Genomic DNA, 18050 nt, shown 5'->3' with positions numbered 1-18050 from the left:
TAAGATTTATGCATGTCTTGGACAAGCTGACCTTTTTCTTTATTAGTTCTAATTTCTTATACAATTTAAGGTTCATAAAGTTACTTTTCTATTTTCTAATATTTTGTATTCACTGAGATGATTTGGATTTGCAGCGACTGTGCTTTTCATTGTCATATTTTCTGAAATGTTAACATTTCAAACATATTATTTTTTGTGTTGCTTTTTCAGTCTATATACTTTTGAGAACTGCATTAGAAATACTGATATTTAGACGATCAAGGGAAGGTTTAATAATCTTATAATGTCATGTTTGTAATTACATTTGACTCACTTTATTGATGTTGAGCATGTTTACTGGGTTAATTGCTTAGCACAGTTTTCAGTGATTAGAAAGTGATATTGAATTAGTAGTTAGCAAGCCTAACTATCTGTGTGTCTGTTTCTAATTATCTGTTTTTCTCTGTCTATCTATTTATCTATCTCTTTATCTGGTTATCTCCCTATCTGTCAATTTTTCTATCTGTGAGACTAGTTGTTTATCTGTCTATGTGACTGTCTTTTCATCTATCTATCCATCTTATCCTTGGGGATAAGGGGGAAAGAGCACTTCCCATGTATTCCCTGCATGTCATAGAAGGCGATTAAAAGGGGTGGGAGTGGGAACTGGAAAATCCTTCCCTCCAGTTTTTACTTTTCCAAAAGAAGGGGACCAAGTGATGATTTTCCCTCTAAGGATCAGTCATCTGTTCTTGACGCTGCCTCACAAACGTGGGAAATGGAGAATATGTATGAAAAATCTATTTATCTATCCGTTGAAAAATCTAACTATCTATATGTCTCTTTACCTTCCTATGCACTTATCTATCTACCAACCTCCCTACTTGGTATCTCTGCCTGTTTATCATTTATACATACATCTGTATGTTTTCATGTATATTTACATCAGTTATCATAACTCAGCCCCCAGTTCTATGGGATAGATTGGGTGTAAAATGTGGTAGCTAGTAAATAAGAATGAGCATCATATGAAGTAATATACAAGTATATCATATTTTTCTCTCTAGCCACGAGAAGTACGTCGCTTCATTCCTGATCCTTCACCATTTGAATCTGCCTGGGAACGTGGACTGCGCTATGCTAAGGAGGTATGTTCCTTTGGTTCTTTCTTGGAGTGTCATTACTTTGCCTGATCTCTATGTATGTTTACACTTTATACTTGATCACCGTTTCCCACATTAGCGAGGTAGCACCAGGAACAGACAAAAAAGGCTGCATCTGCTTTCATCCATTGTCTATTTCTGCAATGCACCAAAACCACAGCTCCTTTTCCACAACCAGGCCCCACGGACCTCTCCATGGCTTACCCTGGACACTTCACATGTTGACCCTTATATATACATTGTTCCAGTGCACTCTATCCCTTGCAAACCTTTCACCCTTCTGCATGTTCAGGTCTCATCACTCAAAAAGCTGTTCATCCTTCCATCTCCAGTATGGTGTCCACATTCTCCTTGTTCCCTCCACTTCTTTCATAGATATCCTCTTTGTCAACCTCTCCTCATTCATTCTCTTCATATGTCCAGACTATTTCAGCACACTCTCTTAAGCTCTCTCAACTGCACTCTTTTTAATACTACAAGTCTCTCTAGCCTTATCATTACTTATTCAATTAAACCACCTCACACCACATATTGTCCTCAAACATTTCATTCCCAACATATCCACACTCCTCCACACAGCCTTAGATATAGTTTGTGCCACACATCCACAGGATATTGTTGGAACTGTTATACTATGCATTGGTATGCTATACTATACGACACTATACTATACTATACTATACTATACTATACTATACTATACTATACTGTACTATACTGTATTAATTAGTATAGTGCTATTATTTGTATCCATCTTCTTTGTTATGTAGGGTTATTTTCTGAGAATTATAACAGTACAAAATCAAACTCCAGCATTTTGCTTATCTTGTACGTCCACTTATTCCAGAAGCAAAGATCAAACTTCAAGACTTAACACATTTCATAAAGAATTTAATGTTGGTTTGTCTTAGTTGATATCGTTACCAAATTGTGCCTAAATTAAGAAATACTTATAGGAACTGATTCACTTGAATAAGCTTATACTCAGAATTTTATTTGTTTTCTATTGTTCCATTCCTCTTTATGTGGGAAGAATCAAATGCATACAATGTTAACACACATATCCTCAACTAGTGTCCAAACTTAGTGTGAAACATAGCTCACTATACTAATTACTTCCTGCATTTTTGTGTGGGTGCTAGGGCTGTATGTCAGGTCTCCCCTCTTACCCTGACCTCCATTCTTGAAATGACTGCACAGCACAGGATCATGAGTATTTCTTAAGGCATCTTCATATGAAACACCTCTAGCATGCCACTAACATTACTGCATTTGTCCTTGTTCCATGGTGTACCTCATCTTGTAACTTCAGCGATGATACTATATATCATTTTGACCATCTTTTCACCTGCTGTATGTTTTGTGTTTTTTGGCCCTGAACACCTAAAGCATCTTTCACACCATCCCTCACTTTCTCAAGCATCTTTCACACCATCATTTCACCTTCTCCATGGTTCCCCCTTTTCCTTGTTTGTCCACTTCTGACATGTTTACCCTCATAGTCATCCTGTCCAAATGTCTAAAACATTTTAGCTCTTTCATACATACTCCCCTTATTACCACAACAGTCTCTTGCCCTACCATTTTGTAATTGAGCAGCCCTCTCCACACCACATACTGTCCTCAGACATATAAGTTCCAAAACATCATCCCACTTCTATTTATTGTTATCTAAGGGCCATACCTCACATCCATACAACACCAACCGGACTACACATACATTCAGACATACTTACTAGAGACTTAAGGATTGATTATTTATTTTATTTTATTATACTTTGTCGCTGTCTCCCGCGTTTGCGAGGTAGCGCAAGGAAACAGACGAAAGAAATGGCCCAACCCCCCCCCCATACACATGTATATACATACGTCCACACACGCAAATATACATACCTACACAGCTTTCCATGGTTTACCCCAGACGCTTCACATGCCTTGATTCAATCCACTGACAGCACGTCAACCCCGGTATACCACATCACTCCAATTCACTCTATTCCTTGCCCTCCTTTCACCCTCCTGCATGTTCAGGCCCCGATCACACAAAATCTTTTTCACTCCATCTTTCCACCTCCAATTTGGTCTCCCTCTTCTCCTCGTTCCCTCCACCTCCGACACATATATCCTCTTGGTCAATCTTTCCTCACTCATTCTCTCCATGTGCCCAAACCACTTCAAAACACCCTCTTCTGCTCTCTCAACCACGCTCTTTTTATTTCCACACATCTCTCTTACCCTTACATTACTCACTCGATCAAACCACCTCACACCACACATTGTCCTCAAACATCTCATTTCCAGCACATCCATCCTCCTGCGCACAACTCTATCCATAGCCCACGCCTCGCAACCATACAACATTGTTGGAACCACTATTCCTTCAAACATACCCATTTTTGCTTTCCGAGATAATGTTCTCGACTTCCACACATTCTTCAAGGCCCCCATAATTTTCGCCCCCTCCCCCACCCTATGATCCACTTCCGCTTCCATGGTTCCATCCGCTGCCAGATCCACTCCCAGATATCTAAAACACTTCACTTCCTCCAGTTTTTCTCCATTCAAACTCACCTCCCAATTGACTTGACCCTCAACCCTACTGTACCTAATAACCTTGCTCTTATTCACATTTACTCTTAACTTTCTTCTTCCACACACTTTACCAAACTCAGTCACCAGCTTCTGCAGCTTCTCACATGAATCAGCCACCAGTGCTGTATCATCAGCGAACAACAACTGACTCACTTCCCAAGCTCTCTCATCCCCAACAGACTTCATACTTGCCCCTCTTTCCAAAACTCTTGCATTTACCTCCCTAACAACCCCATCCATAAACAAATTATTCTTTTATAATTTCATATCATTGCAAGCAATTTAATTGATATCATGGCTCCATATTGATATTGCCATCTCTATTTGTAGATGATGAAACGGGCTAATAAACGTAAAGAAACAGATGCAGATTTTGAAGAGAAGCGGTTTAACCTCAGTCTAGGACAAGCAGAACTGGATCGTGAGAATGACTACTACACAAGGCCAGCATCACCAGTATATAAACAGCCAGATGAAATAATTGATCAGTATCTTGATCCATACGAGAAGCAAGCAATTAGACATTTCCGTGGTGGTAAGCCAGTACACATTTTGGTAGTGGAGAAGCTTCTGTTTATGATTTTGTATTTCCAGATTCTCTGCATATATCAAATGCAAACTGCTTGCTTAAGTGCAATTTATGTAGGTATTTGAGTTTTTGCCTGTTTGCTCTTTCATATACATGATATTCTTCATTGACAGTGAGAATGGAAATGATTAGTACCTACTTAGTTTTACCTGATTGACCATTATAGAAATTTGATTAAGGAATGTTCTATTTTGCAGGACACTTTGAAAACTTTGAAGTTCGATATCATGTAGATCCAAGGTACAGTATACGCGGTGGTGGTCAAGAGAGGTCACGCCGGGAGAAATTTGAACGTGAAGTATCTGAGAGAGTTCAGCGAAGACCGAGAACAACTTCAGGGGGTGCAGGGGACGAAAGGTATTGATTTAATCCCAAGAATCCAGTTTCTTATAGTGCACACACTAAATGTGTCCTGAGATTAAAGATTGACATGAAATCTTCCTTGCATGACTAAATTCAGTTTTGAAAGAGACAGGCTAAGAAGTGGCACTGGAGTGCTTTAGTTATTGCCACAAAGAAGTCATTGATTTATTCTCTTCAAGTTACCATAGAAAATTGAATGGGGAAAATTCTTGATTCAGTATTCATAATCTCAAGGAGGACTATTAAATGTTGCACCCTTGAAAGGTTTTGAATAAAAACCATGGAAGTTGGTTGTGTCATAGGGTGTAGATGAGGTAATAGATCTGTAGTTGTTATTGCAGAGTTCAAGTGATTTATCTTTTTTTTTCATATTTGTTCAATTTTCCTGTGTGGGCGAGGTATCATCCAAAACACATGACTGAGTCTTAGAGGAAAATTTATTTCCACTTGGCTCTTTCATCTGGAAAGAAATACAGGATGATGAGAATTTCCAGTTCCCTGCACCTGCCTCTCTTAGTTGACTTTTATGACACACAGGATACTGGGACAGTAATCTTTCACTCCTATTCCCAATTATTCATATAAACTTTATGCATGAAGTCAAAACTTAGAGGAGCAATTATAAACAATTAAGGAATTACTGAATAAGTTACCTTAAGCTGGATCTCCATGTAATTTGAGTTCTGAACAAGATACTGATTGGTCATCAGTGGAGAGGTAAGCATTGTACTCTGTATGCTTGTGTATTTTTCATTCAGCCAGGTTAGTGTATCTGTTAAATACTCTTTGGACATACTTTGTTGGCAGGTTAAAGGTTAAGAATTAGCCTTGATTCTATACTGTGTGGTATTTAGGCTGTTAGTGGATAGCTAAGTTTATGTTTTGTTTGAGTATCTCAAAAATTTAGTTAATGTGTGCATATGCTTTGAGAACTGTTAGTATCCATTATTAACCTATTTACAGTAGGTTGTAAGCAGCTGAATTTAGGTTAATCAAGCCTTGAGTATCTGTATTTGGAAGCTAGACTTTAAGGAATGACATAACTAACGTATTCAGGAAATGTGGTTTTCAAATTCTGATGGTCCAAACCAGAATAAGTTATATAAGCTATAATTGTTTTGTCTTGTTAGTGTGTTATCGAGATGATTTTTTCCTCATGTAATTTCTATTTGTACTTAACTTTAACCTCTACCAGTATCTTTCCCTAGCCTTCTGTTTTTTATTTATTTATTTATTTTGCTTTGTCGCTGTCTCCCACGTTTGCGAGGTAGTGCAAGGAAACAGACGAAAGAAATGGCCCAAGCCACCCCCATACACATGTATAAACACACATGTCCACACACGCAAATATACATACCTATACATCTCAATGTACACATATATATACACACAGACACATACATATATACCCATGCACACAATTCACACTGTATGCCTTTATTCATTCCCATCGCCACCTCGCCACACATGGAATACCATCCCCCTCCCCCCTCATGTGTGTGAGGTAGCGCTAGGAAAAGACAACAAAGGCCTCATTCGTTCACACTCAGTCTCTAGCTGTCATGCAATAATGCCCAAAACCACAGCTCCCTTTCCACATCCAGGCCCTGCACAGCTTTCCATGGTTTACCCCAGACGCTTCACATGCCCTGATTCAATCCACTGACAGCACGTCAACCCCGGTATACCACATCGATCCAATTCACTCTATTCCTTGCCCGCCTTTCACCCTCCTGCATGTTCAGGCCCCGATCACTCAAAATCTTTTTCACTCCATCTTTCCCCCTCTAATTTGGTCTCCCATTTCTCCTCGTTCCCTCCACCTCCGACACATATATCCTCTTGGTCAATCTTTCCTCACTCATTCTCTCCATGTGCCCAAACCATTTCAAAACACCCTCTTCTGCCCTCTCAACCACGCTCTTTTTATTTCCACACATCTCTCTTACCCTTACATTACTTTCTCGATCAAACCACCTCACACCACACATTGTCCTCAAACATCTCATTTCCAGCACATCCACCCTCCTGCGCACAACTCTATCCATAGCCCACGCCTCGCAACCATACAACATTGTTGGAACCACTATTCCTTCAAACATACCCATTTTTGCTTTCTGAGATGATGTTCTCGACTTCCACACATTCTTCAAGGCTCCCAGGATTTTCGCCCCCTCCCCCACCCTATGATTCACTTCCGCTTCCATGGTTCCATCTGCTGCCAGATCCACTCCCAGATATCTAAAACACTTTACTTCCTACAGTTTTGCTCCATTCAAACTTACCTCCCAATTGACTTGACCCTCAACCCTACTGTACCTAATAACCTTGCTCTTATTCACATTTACTCTTAACTTTCTTCTTTCACACACTTTACCAAACTCAGTCACCAGCTTCTGCAGTTTCTCACATGAATCAGCCACCAGCGCTGTATCATCAGCGAACAACAACTGACTCACTTCCCAAGCTCTCTCATCCACAACAGACTTCATTTTTGCCCCTCTTTCCAAGACTCTTGCATTCACCTCCCTAACAACCCCACCCATAAACAAATTAAACAACCATGGAGACATCACACACCCCTGCCACAAACCTACATTCACTGAGAACCAATCACTTTCCTCTCTTCCTACACGTACACATGCCTTACATCCTCGAGAAAAACTTTTCACTGCTTCTAACAACTTGCCACCCACACCATATATTCTTAATACCTTCCACAGAGCATCTCTATCAACTCTATCATATGCCTTCTCCAGATCCATAAATGCTACATACAAATCCATTTGCTTTTCTAAGTATTTCTCACATACATTCTTCAAAGCAAACACCTGATCCACACATCCTCTACCACTTCTGAAACCACACTGCTCTTCCCCAATCTGATGCTCTGTACATGCCTTCACCCTCTCAATCAATACCCTCTCATATAATTTACCAGGAATACCCAACAAACTTATACCTATGTAATTTGAGCACTCACTCGTATCCCCTTTGCCTTTGTGCAATGGCACTATGCATGCATTCCGCCAATCCTCAGGCACCTCACCATGAGTCATACATACACTAAATAACCTTACCAACCAGTCAACAATACAGTCACCCCCTTTTATAATAAATTCCACTGCAATACCATCCAAACCTGCTGCCTTGCCGGCTTTCATCTTCCGCAAAGCTTTTACTACCTCTTCTCTGTTTACCAAATCATTTTCCCCAACCCTCTCACTTTGCACACCACCTCGACCAAGACACCCTATATCTGCCACTCTATCATCAAACACATTCAACAAACCTTCAAAATACTCACTCCATCTCCTTCTCACATCACCACTACTTGTTATCACCTTCCCATTTGTGCCCTTCACTGAAGTTCCCATTTGCTCCCTTGTCTTACGTACTTTATTTACCTCCTTCCAGAACATCTTTTTATTCTCCCTAAAATTTAATGATACTCTCTCACCCCAACTCTCATTTGCCCTCTTTTTCACCTCTTGCACCTTTCTGTTTTTATGGTACTATATAGTTTTGTACTCTCCAGGTATGTGCGTAGTCGTGTATGGCAGGATGACCGGTACATGGAAGTAGTATCATCTGGAGGAGGTACACGTGGTGAAGCAGAAGCATGGGCCGACCCTTGGGCCAGGCGGAAAACTCCACCTCGTGTGTCAAGAAAAAAGAAGACTTCACGCACAAGAAGTTACTCCACTGGCTCTTCTTCACGTTCATCATCAAGGTGGGATGGAGTCACAGATAAATGAGACACAGGTTAATGACACATTTGAGATGTGAGCTGTCTGTGAAATAAGAAAAATCTTGTAGAAAAAAGATTGCGCATTCCATGGGTTATTCTAGTAAGATTGAGGTCAAGTACAAAGAAAGTTAGTACTTTGATTATGATACAGTCTTTATCTCTATGTCAGGGGCTTTAGTCTTGAACAGAAGTCCTCACTGAGTCCAGACCTTGAATGAAACATTAAAAAGGGCAAGAGATATTGAAAAAACCAAAAGAAGAATAATGTAAATTTTTTGAGGAGCTGAAAAGCTTGTCATCAAAAGAAAGGCATGTTTTGGTTGTATGAAAAAACATTAGAAATGAAAAGATTCAAAGCTTATGAGTTTAGAGAAAGAGGTATTAGAAATGAAAAGATTCAAAGCTTATGTCCTGCTACCTTGCCTAAAGATAACAGTAAAAATTACATGCTTTTGCTAGATACATATATGCATCTGCATGTATAATACTTTCGAAATTGGGAGAAACAGAGCTTAAGAAATGAAAATTCTCTCAAATATTTTCATTTATTTTAAGATATAAGTCAATTCTTGCTTGAAGAGATCTTGGCTTGAATAAAAGAGAGTTATATGGATAAGCGAAATATGGGTATGCAACAACATTTACCCTTTTCCATCAGAGACACTAAGTAACTGCTGTTCAGCAGAAATAGAAAGCTCACCCCTGCTTCACACTTACACGCAGATCCCCTTATCCCCAGTAGCCAGCACATTAAACTTTTTTACAATGAGAACATCCTTCAGATTGTCAAGAGAGGAGGGTTACAGCATGTTGACCTTCCTAGAGCATTCTTAATTCATGTGGTGCACAATGTGTTGGTCAGAGGTAACCTCGTCTACCACACGTGATGAAACATTTGACGTGATAGGTATGAGGTGGACCTTATGTTGGATAAAGCCTATTTTCTTGAAGCCTAATGCTCTCAGTTACTGTTATATGATTGATTTTTTTTTTTTGTTTTTTATTGTTTGTGATAAAGGTTTATTTAGAAATTCCTGTACTGTGAGGCAATTGAAATTTATGGATGGTATTCCTTTCCATGATAAGATCTTTGTTCACTTGTTTAACCATTTATAATCTTTTTAGGTCATCTCGTTCATCATCATACAGCAGTCGTAGTAGAAGTAGAAGTGGGAGCAAGTCCAGTAGGACAAGTATTGCTAGTAGAAGTAGTCGGTCACGATCGTCGTCACGTTCACCTTCTCCAGGTCGTCATCGAGCCAACCATCGACTAGCCCCAGGTCAAATATCCATATTTGTTGATGTACTTACACCACCCTCATGTTAAGGAGTGCTTATCTTTTGTTAATACTTTCATATGGTTTTGTGTATTTTTCATTCATACTTATCCTCTGTTCTTAAAGCTACCCCGCTAACGCGGCAAAATGGTAAATAATTTGAAAGAAAAAAAGAATATATATATATATATATATATATATATATATATATATATATATATATATATATATATATATATATATGTATATATATATATATATATATATATATATATATATATATATAGGTCAAGAGAAAGGTGCAAGAGGTGAAAAAGAGGGCAAATGAGAGTTGGGGTGAGAGAGTATCATTAAATTTTAGGGAGAATAAAAAGATGTTCTGGAAGGAGGTAAATAAAGTGCGTAAGACAAGGGAGCAAATGGGAACTTCAGTGAAGGGCGCAAATGGGGAAGTGATAACAAGTAGTGGTGATGTGAGAAGGAGATGGAGTGAGTATTTTGAAAGTTTGTTGAATGTGTTTGATGATAGAGTGGCAGATATAGGGTATTTTGGTCGAGATGGTGTGCAAAGTGAAAGGTTAGGGAAAATGATTTGGTAAACAGAGAAGAGGTAGTAAAAGCTTTGCGGAAGATGAAAACCGGCAAGGCAGCAGGTTTGGATGGTATTGCAGTGGAATTTATTAAAAAAAGGGGGTGACTGTATTATTGACTGGTTGGTAAGGTTATTTTATGTATGTATGACTCATGGTGAGGTGCCTGAGGATTGGCGGAATGCGTGCATAGTGCCGTTGTACAAAGGCAAAGGGGATAAGAGTGAGTGCTCAAATTACAGAGGTATAAGTTTGTTGAGTATTCCTGGTAAATTATATGGGAGGGTATTGAATGAGAGGGTGAAGGCATGTACAGAGCATCAGATTGGGGAAGAGCAGTGTGGTTTCAGAAGTGGTAGAGGATGTGTGGATCAGGTGTTTGCTTTGAAGAATGTATGTGAGAAATACTTAGAAAAGCAAATGGATTTGTATGTAGCATTTATGGATCTGGAGAAGGCATATGATAGAGTTGATAGAGATGCTCTGTGGAAGGTATTAAGAATATATGGTGTGGGAGGCAAGTTGTTAGAAGCAGTGAAAAGTTTTTATTGAGGATGTAAGGCATGTGTACGTGTAGGAAGAGAGGAAAGTGATTGGTTCTCAGTGAATGTAGGTTTGCGGCAGGGGTGTGTGATGTCTCCATGGTTGTTTAATTTGTTTATGGATGGGGTTGTTAGGGAGGTGAATGCGAGAGTTTTGGAAAGAGGGGAAGTATGAAGTCTGTTGGGGATGAGAGAGCTTGGGAAGTGAGTCAGTTGTTGTTTGCTGATGATACAGCGCTGGTGGCTGATTCATGTGAGAAACTGCAGAAGCTGGTGTCTGAGTTTGGTAAAGTGTGTGAAAGAAGAAAGTTAAGAGTAAATGTGAATAAGAGCAAGGTAATTAGGTACAGTAGGGTTGAGGGTCAAGTCAATTGGGAGGTAAGTTTGAATGGAGAAAAACTGGAGGAAGTAAAGTGTTTTAGATATCTGGGAGTGGATCTGGCAGCGGATGGAACCATGGAAGCGGAAGTGGATCATAGGGTGGGGGAGGGGGCGAAAATCCTGGGAGCCTTGAAGAATGTGTGGAAGTCGAGAACATTATCTCGGAAAGCATAAATGGGTATGTTTGAAGGAAGAGTGGTTCCAACAATGTTGTATGGTTACGAGGCGTGGGCTATGGATAGAGTTGTGCGCAGGAGGATGGATGTGCTGGAAATGAGATGTTTGAGGACAATGTGTGGTGTGAGGTGGTTTAATCGAGTAAGTAACGTAAGGGTAAGAGAGATGTGTGGAAATAAAAAGACGTGGTTGAGAGAGCAGAAGAGGGTGTTTTGAAATGGTTTGGGCACATGGAGAGAATGAGTGAGGAAAGATTGACCAAGAGGATATATGTGTCGGAGGTGGAGGGAACGAGGAGAAGTGGGAGACCAAATTGGAGGTGGAAAGATGGAGTGAGAGGGATTTTGTGTGATCGGGGCCTAAACATGCAGGAGGGTGAAAGGAGGGCAAGGAATAGAGTGAATTGAATCGATGTGGTATACTGGGGTTGACGTGCTGTCAGTGGATTGAATCAGGGAATGTGAAGCGTCTGGGGTAAACCATGGAAAGCTGTTTAGGTATGTATATTTGCGTGTATGGACGTATCTGTATGGGGGTGGGTTGGGCCATTTCTTTCGTCTGTTTCCTTGCGCTACCTTGCAAACGCGGGAGACAGCGACAAAGCAAAAAAGAAAAAAAAGTGGATCATAGGGTGGGGGAGGGGGCAAAAATCCTAGGAGCCTTGAAGAATGTGTGGAAGTCGAAAACATTATCTCAGAAAGCAAAAATGGGTATGTTTGAAGGAATAGTGGTTCCAACAATGTTGTATGGTTGCGAGGCGTGGGCTATGGATAGAGTTGTGCGCAGGAGGATGGATGTGCTGGAAATGAGATGTTTGAGGACAATGTGTGGTGTGAGGTGGTTTGATCGAGTAAGTAACGTAAGGGTAAGAGAGATGTGTGGAAATAAAAAGAGCGTGGTTGAGAGAGCAGAAGAGGGTGTTTTGAAATGGTCTGGGCACATGGAGAGAATGAGTGAGGAAAGATTGACCAAGAGGATATATGTGTCGGAGATGGAGGGAACGAGGAGAAGTGGGAGACCAAATTGGAGGTGGAAAGATGGAGTGAGAGGGATTTTGTGTGATCGGGGCCTGAACATGCAGGAGGGTGAAAGGAGGGCAAGGAATAGAGTGGATTGGATCGATGTGGTATACCGGGGTTGACGTGCTGTCAGTGGATTGAATCAGGACATGTGAAGCGTCTGGGGTAAACCATGGAAAGCTGTATATATATAATTTTTTTTTTTCATACTATTTGCCAAATTTCCCATGTTAGCGAGGTAACCGTTAAGAACTGAGGACTGACCTTTGAGGGAATGTTCTCACTTGGCCCCCTTCTCTTTTTCCCTCTTTTGGAAAATCAAAAGAGAGGGGGAGGTTTTCCAGCCCCCCTGCTCCCTTCCCTTTTAAGTCGCCTTCTATGACACGCAAGGAATACGTGGCAATTATTCTTTCTTCCCTATCCCTAGGGATAACTATACATATATGTTTTTAATTTTCCAAAAGGAGGAACAAAGAAGGGGGCCAAGTGAGAATTTTCCTTATAAAGGCTAAGTCCTCTGTTCTTAACACAAACCTCACTAACGTGGGAAATGTTGAACATGAAAGAAATGGTCTGGGACATATGGAAAGAAAAGGTGAGGAAAGGTTGACAAAGAGGGTATATGTGTCAAGCTGGAGTGGGAAAAAAAGAAGTAGAGACCAAAAAAGGAGGAGAAGAGGGGGTGAAAAAGATTTTTTAAGGGGTCCGGGGTAACACACAGGGAAATGAAAGACGAGCAAGAATGAGTGAATTGGGAAAGAAGTGGTATACCGGGGTTTACATCTGTCAATGGGCGAACCAGGGGATTGAAACATCTGGGTAAACCCTGGAAAGGTCTTGGGCCAAAGTGGGGAAAGGGGGCTGGGTTTCAGAGCATTACACAGACAGCTAGAACTGAGTGTGAACGAAGTGGCATTTTTTTTCTTTTTTCTGGCTCCCCACCTCGCTGAAGCAGGGGGTAGCGGTGCGTTTCCTGCAGGCGGGGGATGCTGGGAATGCTTGAAGGCTAGCAATATGAATATGTACATGTTATAAAATTACCCTGGGGGTAGGGAGAAAGAATACTTCCCACGTATTCCCGCTGTGTAGAAGGGGCTAAAAGGGGGGGGAGCGGGGGGGGAAACCTCCCCTCTCATTTTTTTTTTTTTTAATTTTCCCAAAAAAAGGAACAAGAATTGGGCCAGTGAGGTATTCCCCAAAGGGCCCCGTCCCTGTTCTTAAGCTACCTCGCGATGCGGGGAAATGGCAAAAGTTTTAAAGAAAAAAAAAATATATATATATAATAAAATATATAATATATTTATATTATATATATAATATTTTTTTTTTTTTTTTTTCATACATTCGCCTTTCCCGCGATACGAGGTACGTTAAGAAAAGAGGACTGGGGCCTTTGAGGGAAAACCCCCACCGGCCCCCCTTTTCTGTCCTTCTTTTGGAAAAAAAAAAAAAAAAAAAAAAAAAAAAAAGAGGGGGAGGGTTTCCAGCCCCCCCCCCCTTCCCTTTTAGTCGCCTTCTACGACACGCAGGGGGTACGTGGGGGAATTTCTTTCTCCCCTACCCCAGGGGTAATATATATATATATATAATTATAATATAAAATAATATAATATAATAAAATATTGATTCAATCCACTGACAGCACGTCAACCCCGGTATACCACATCACTCCAATTCACTCTATTCCTTGCCCCCTTTTCCCCCTCCTGCATTTTTTCAGGCCCCGACACAAAAAATCTTTTTCACTCCATTTTTCCCCACCCCCAAATTTTGGTCTCCCTCTTCTCCTCGTTCCCTCCACCTCCGACACATATATCCTCTTGGTAAACCCTTTCCTCACTCATTCTCTCCATGTGCCCAAACCACTTCAAAAACAACCCTCTTCTGCCCCCAAACCACCTCTTTTTTTTTCCACACATCTCCCCTTACCCTTACATTACCCCACTCAAATAAAAACCACCTCACACCACACATTGTCCTCAAACATCTCATTTCCAGCACATCCATCCCCCTTTCGCAAAACCTCTATCCATAGCCCACGCCTCGCAACCATACAACATTGGTTTGAAGGCCACTATGGGACCTGAGCGCGAGCACAGGGTAGGGAGCCCATGGTTGGTTGGCTTTCCAGGAATGAATGGGTTGGGGGTCATGCGGTATTGTGTACGAGGAGGCCAGGCGACATAGATCTTGCAAGTGGCCCGCAGTAAGAGTTTACGCGGACGCGTCCGCCCACCCTCGTGGTGGAAGAGGCGCAGCTTATCCGTGTCGATTCTCCGATTGTGTGTTCGCATGGGCCGTAGCTGCCATGCTAGAAGCACAACATTAGCTCCACTACACACAAATATATAACTCAGTATCGGGACTACCACATAGCTAGTGTAGTTTATTTGTTATGTGGTCAGTGATAACTCTGGATACGGAGTCAGGAGTACTCTCTCACCAATGACAGTAGTATCTCCTCCTATAGCCCGGGTCTATCTGGAGGAGTCCGGGTATAACCTGCTTGTATTGTCACCGGATCTGTAGCTCTTACGACTATTATCCTCTGAGCCAGGCACACTTGGATCACCGTACACAAATATTTGCGAGTCACCGATGGGTGAGGGGGGTGGGGGGGGGGGGGGGGGGGCGGGGGATCAATCACGATATCGTCAATGCTGGCGTGGCGCGGAGCTGGGAGGTTGCAGGGGGGGGGTGTGGCGCGACCTAGGTTCGTGAGGATTCTGGGGAAGCATGCGGGTGGACAAGACGTGGTTGCGATGGGGGGGACAAGGGAATAAGTAGAAATTCACATCCACACGTGACGAACGTCGCGGAACTTGATGTTCCTCTATGTGATCTGTATGGTCATGGATGGGGTTCGTGGTGACACAGATCAGGCATGGGACGACACACGTTCTTGTTCATAGTGATGAGTAGGTATTTGGCCATATAATTCGACACACATGTCTAAGGTAACGAGTATATGGAGCTACTAAAGACAGAATTCCGATAATATACTATAGTGATTCATATGCATTGCAAGCCAATTAGTGATATCATGCTCCATATTGTTTATTCCCCATCTCTATTTGTAATGATGAAACGGGCTAATAAACGAAAAAGAAACAGAGCAGTTTTGAAGAGAAGGGGTTTAACCTAAAGTCTAGGACAAGCAGAACTGGATCGTGAGAATGACTACTAACAAGGCCAGCATCACCAGTATATAAACAGCCAGATGAAATAATTGATCAGTATCTTGATCCATACGAGAAGCAAGCAATTAGACATTTCCGTGGTGGTAAGCCAGTACACATTTTGGTAGTGGAGAAGCTTCTGTTTATGATTTTGTATTTCCAGATTCTCTGCATATATCAAATGCAAACTGCTTGCTTAAGTGCAATTTATGTAGGTATTTGAGTTTTTGCCTGTTTGCTCTTTCATATACATGATATTCTTCATTGACAGTGAGAATGGAAATGATTAGTACCTACTTAGTTTTACCTGATTGACCATTATAGAAATTTGATTAAGGAATGTTCTGTTTTGCAGGACACTTTGAAAACTTTGAAGTTCGATATCATGTAGATCCAAGGTACAGTATACGCGGTGGTGGTCAAGAGAGGTCACGCCGGGAGAAATTTGAACGTGAAGTATCTGAGAGAGTTCAGCGAAGACCGAGAACAACTTCAGGGGGTGCAGGGGACGAAAGGTATTGATTTAATCCCAAGAATCCAGTTTCTTATAGTGCACACACTAAATGTGTCCTGAGATTAAAGATTGACATGAAATCTTCCTTGCATGACTAAATTCAGTTTTGAAAGAGACAGGCTAAGAAGTGGCACTGGAGTGCTTTAGTTATTGCCACAAAGAAGTCATTGATTTATTCTCTTCAAGTTACCATAGAAAATTGAATGGGGAAAATTCTTGATTCAGTATTCATAATCTCAAGGAGGACTATTAAATGTTGCACCCTTGAAAGGTTTTGAATAAAAACCATGGAAGTTGGTTGTGTCATAGGGTGTAGATGAGGTAATAGATCTGTAGTTGTTATTGCAGAGTTCAAGTGATTTATCTTTTTTTTTCATATTTGTTCAATTTTCCTGTGTGGGCGAGGTATCATCCAAAACACATGACTGAGTCTTAGAGGAAAATTTATTTCCACTTGGCTCTTTCATCTGGAAAGAAATACAGGATGATGAGAATTTCCAGTTCCCTGCACCTGCCTCTCTTAGTTGACTTTTATGACACACAGGATACTGGGACAGTAATCTTTCACTCCTATTCCCAATTATTCATATAAACTTTATGCATGAAGTCAAAACTTAGAGGAGCAATTATAAACAATTAAGGAATTACTGAATAAGTTACCTTAAGCTGGATCTCCATGTAATTTGAGTTCTGAACAAGATACTGATTGGTCATCAGTGGAGAGGTAAGCATTGTACTCTGTATGCTTGTGTATTTTTCATTCAGCCAGGTTAGTGTATCTGTTAAATACTCTTTGGACATACTTTGTTGGCAGGTTAAAGGTTAAGAATTAGCCTTGATTCTATACTGTGTGGTATTTAGGCTGTTAGTGGATAGCTAAGTTTATGTTTTGTTTGAGTATCTCAAAAATTTAGTTAATGTGTGCATATGCTTTGAGAACTGTTAGTATCCATTATTAACCTATTTACAGTAGGTTGTAAGCAGCTGAATTTAGGTTAATCAAGCCTTGAGTATCTGTATTTGGAAGCTAGACTTTAAGGAATGACATAACTAACGTATTCAGGAAATGTGGTTTTCAAATTCTGATGGTCCAAACCAGAATAAGTTATATAAGCTATAATTGTTTTGTCTTGTTAGTGTGTTATCGAGATGATTTTTTCCTCATGTAATTTCTATTTGTACTTAACTTTAACCTCTACCAGTATCTTTCCCTAGCCTTCTGTTTTTTATTTATTTATTTATTTTGCTTTGTCGCTGTCTCCCACGTTTGCGAGGTAGTGCAAGGAAACAGACGAAAGAAATGGCCCAAGCCACCCCCATACACATGTATAAACACACATGTCCACACACGCAAATATACATACCTATACATCTCAATGTACACATATATATACACACAGACACATACATATATACCCATGCACACAATTCACACTGTATGCCTTTATTCATTCCCATCGCCACCTCGCCACACATGGAATACCATCCCCCTCCCCCCTCATGTGTGTGAGGTAGCGCTAGGAAAAGACAACAAAGGCCTCATTCGTTCACACTCAGTCTCTAGCTGTCATGCAATAATGCCCAAAACCACAGCTCCCTTTCCACATCCAGGCCCTGCACAGCTTTCCATGGTTTACCCCAGACGCTTCACATGCCCTGATTCAATCCACTGACAGCACGTCAACCCCGGTATACCACATCGATCCAATTCACTCTATTCCTTGCCCGCCTTTCACCCTCCTGCATGTTCAGGCCCCGATCACTCAAAATCTTTTTCACTCCATCTTTCCCCCTCTAATTTGGTCTCCCATTTCTCCTCGTTCCCTCCACCTCCGACACATATATCCTCTTGGTCAATCTTTCCTCACTCATTCTCTCCATGTGCCCAAACCATTTCAAAACACCCTCTTCTGCCCTCTCAACCACGCTCTTTT

The 18050-nt window shown here is 41.0% G+C and overlaps 1 protein-coding gene across 1 annotated transcript in view; it reads left to right on the top strand.

The window, feature by feature from the left end:
- The window catches only part of LOC139751888 (uncharacterized), a 75577-nt gene that overhangs the window by 14553 nt on the left and 42974 nt on the right, over positions 1 to 18050 (top strand). Inside the window, exons 6-10 of the mRNA XM_071667549.1 lie at positions 1047 to 1127; positions 4065 to 4269; positions 4521 to 4680; positions 8225 to 8419; positions 9563 to 9717. Coding sequence (XP_071523650.1) covers positions 1047 to 1127; positions 4065 to 4269; positions 4521 to 4680; positions 8225 to 8419; positions 9563 to 9717 — 796 coding nt within the window. The remainder of the gene's footprint in view (positions 1 to 1046; positions 1128 to 4064; positions 4270 to 4520; positions 4681 to 8224; positions 8420 to 9562; positions 9718 to 18050) is intronic.

The sequence above is a fragment of the Panulirus ornatus genome, chromosome 12, assembly GCF_036320965.1.
Source record: "Panulirus ornatus isolate Po-2019 chromosome 12, ASM3632096v1, whole genome shotgun sequence".
NCBI lineage: Eukaryota > Metazoa > Arthropoda > Malacostraca > Decapoda > Palinuridae > Panulirus > Panulirus ornatus.
This window is presented reverse-complemented; position numbering and strand designations above follow the sequence as displayed.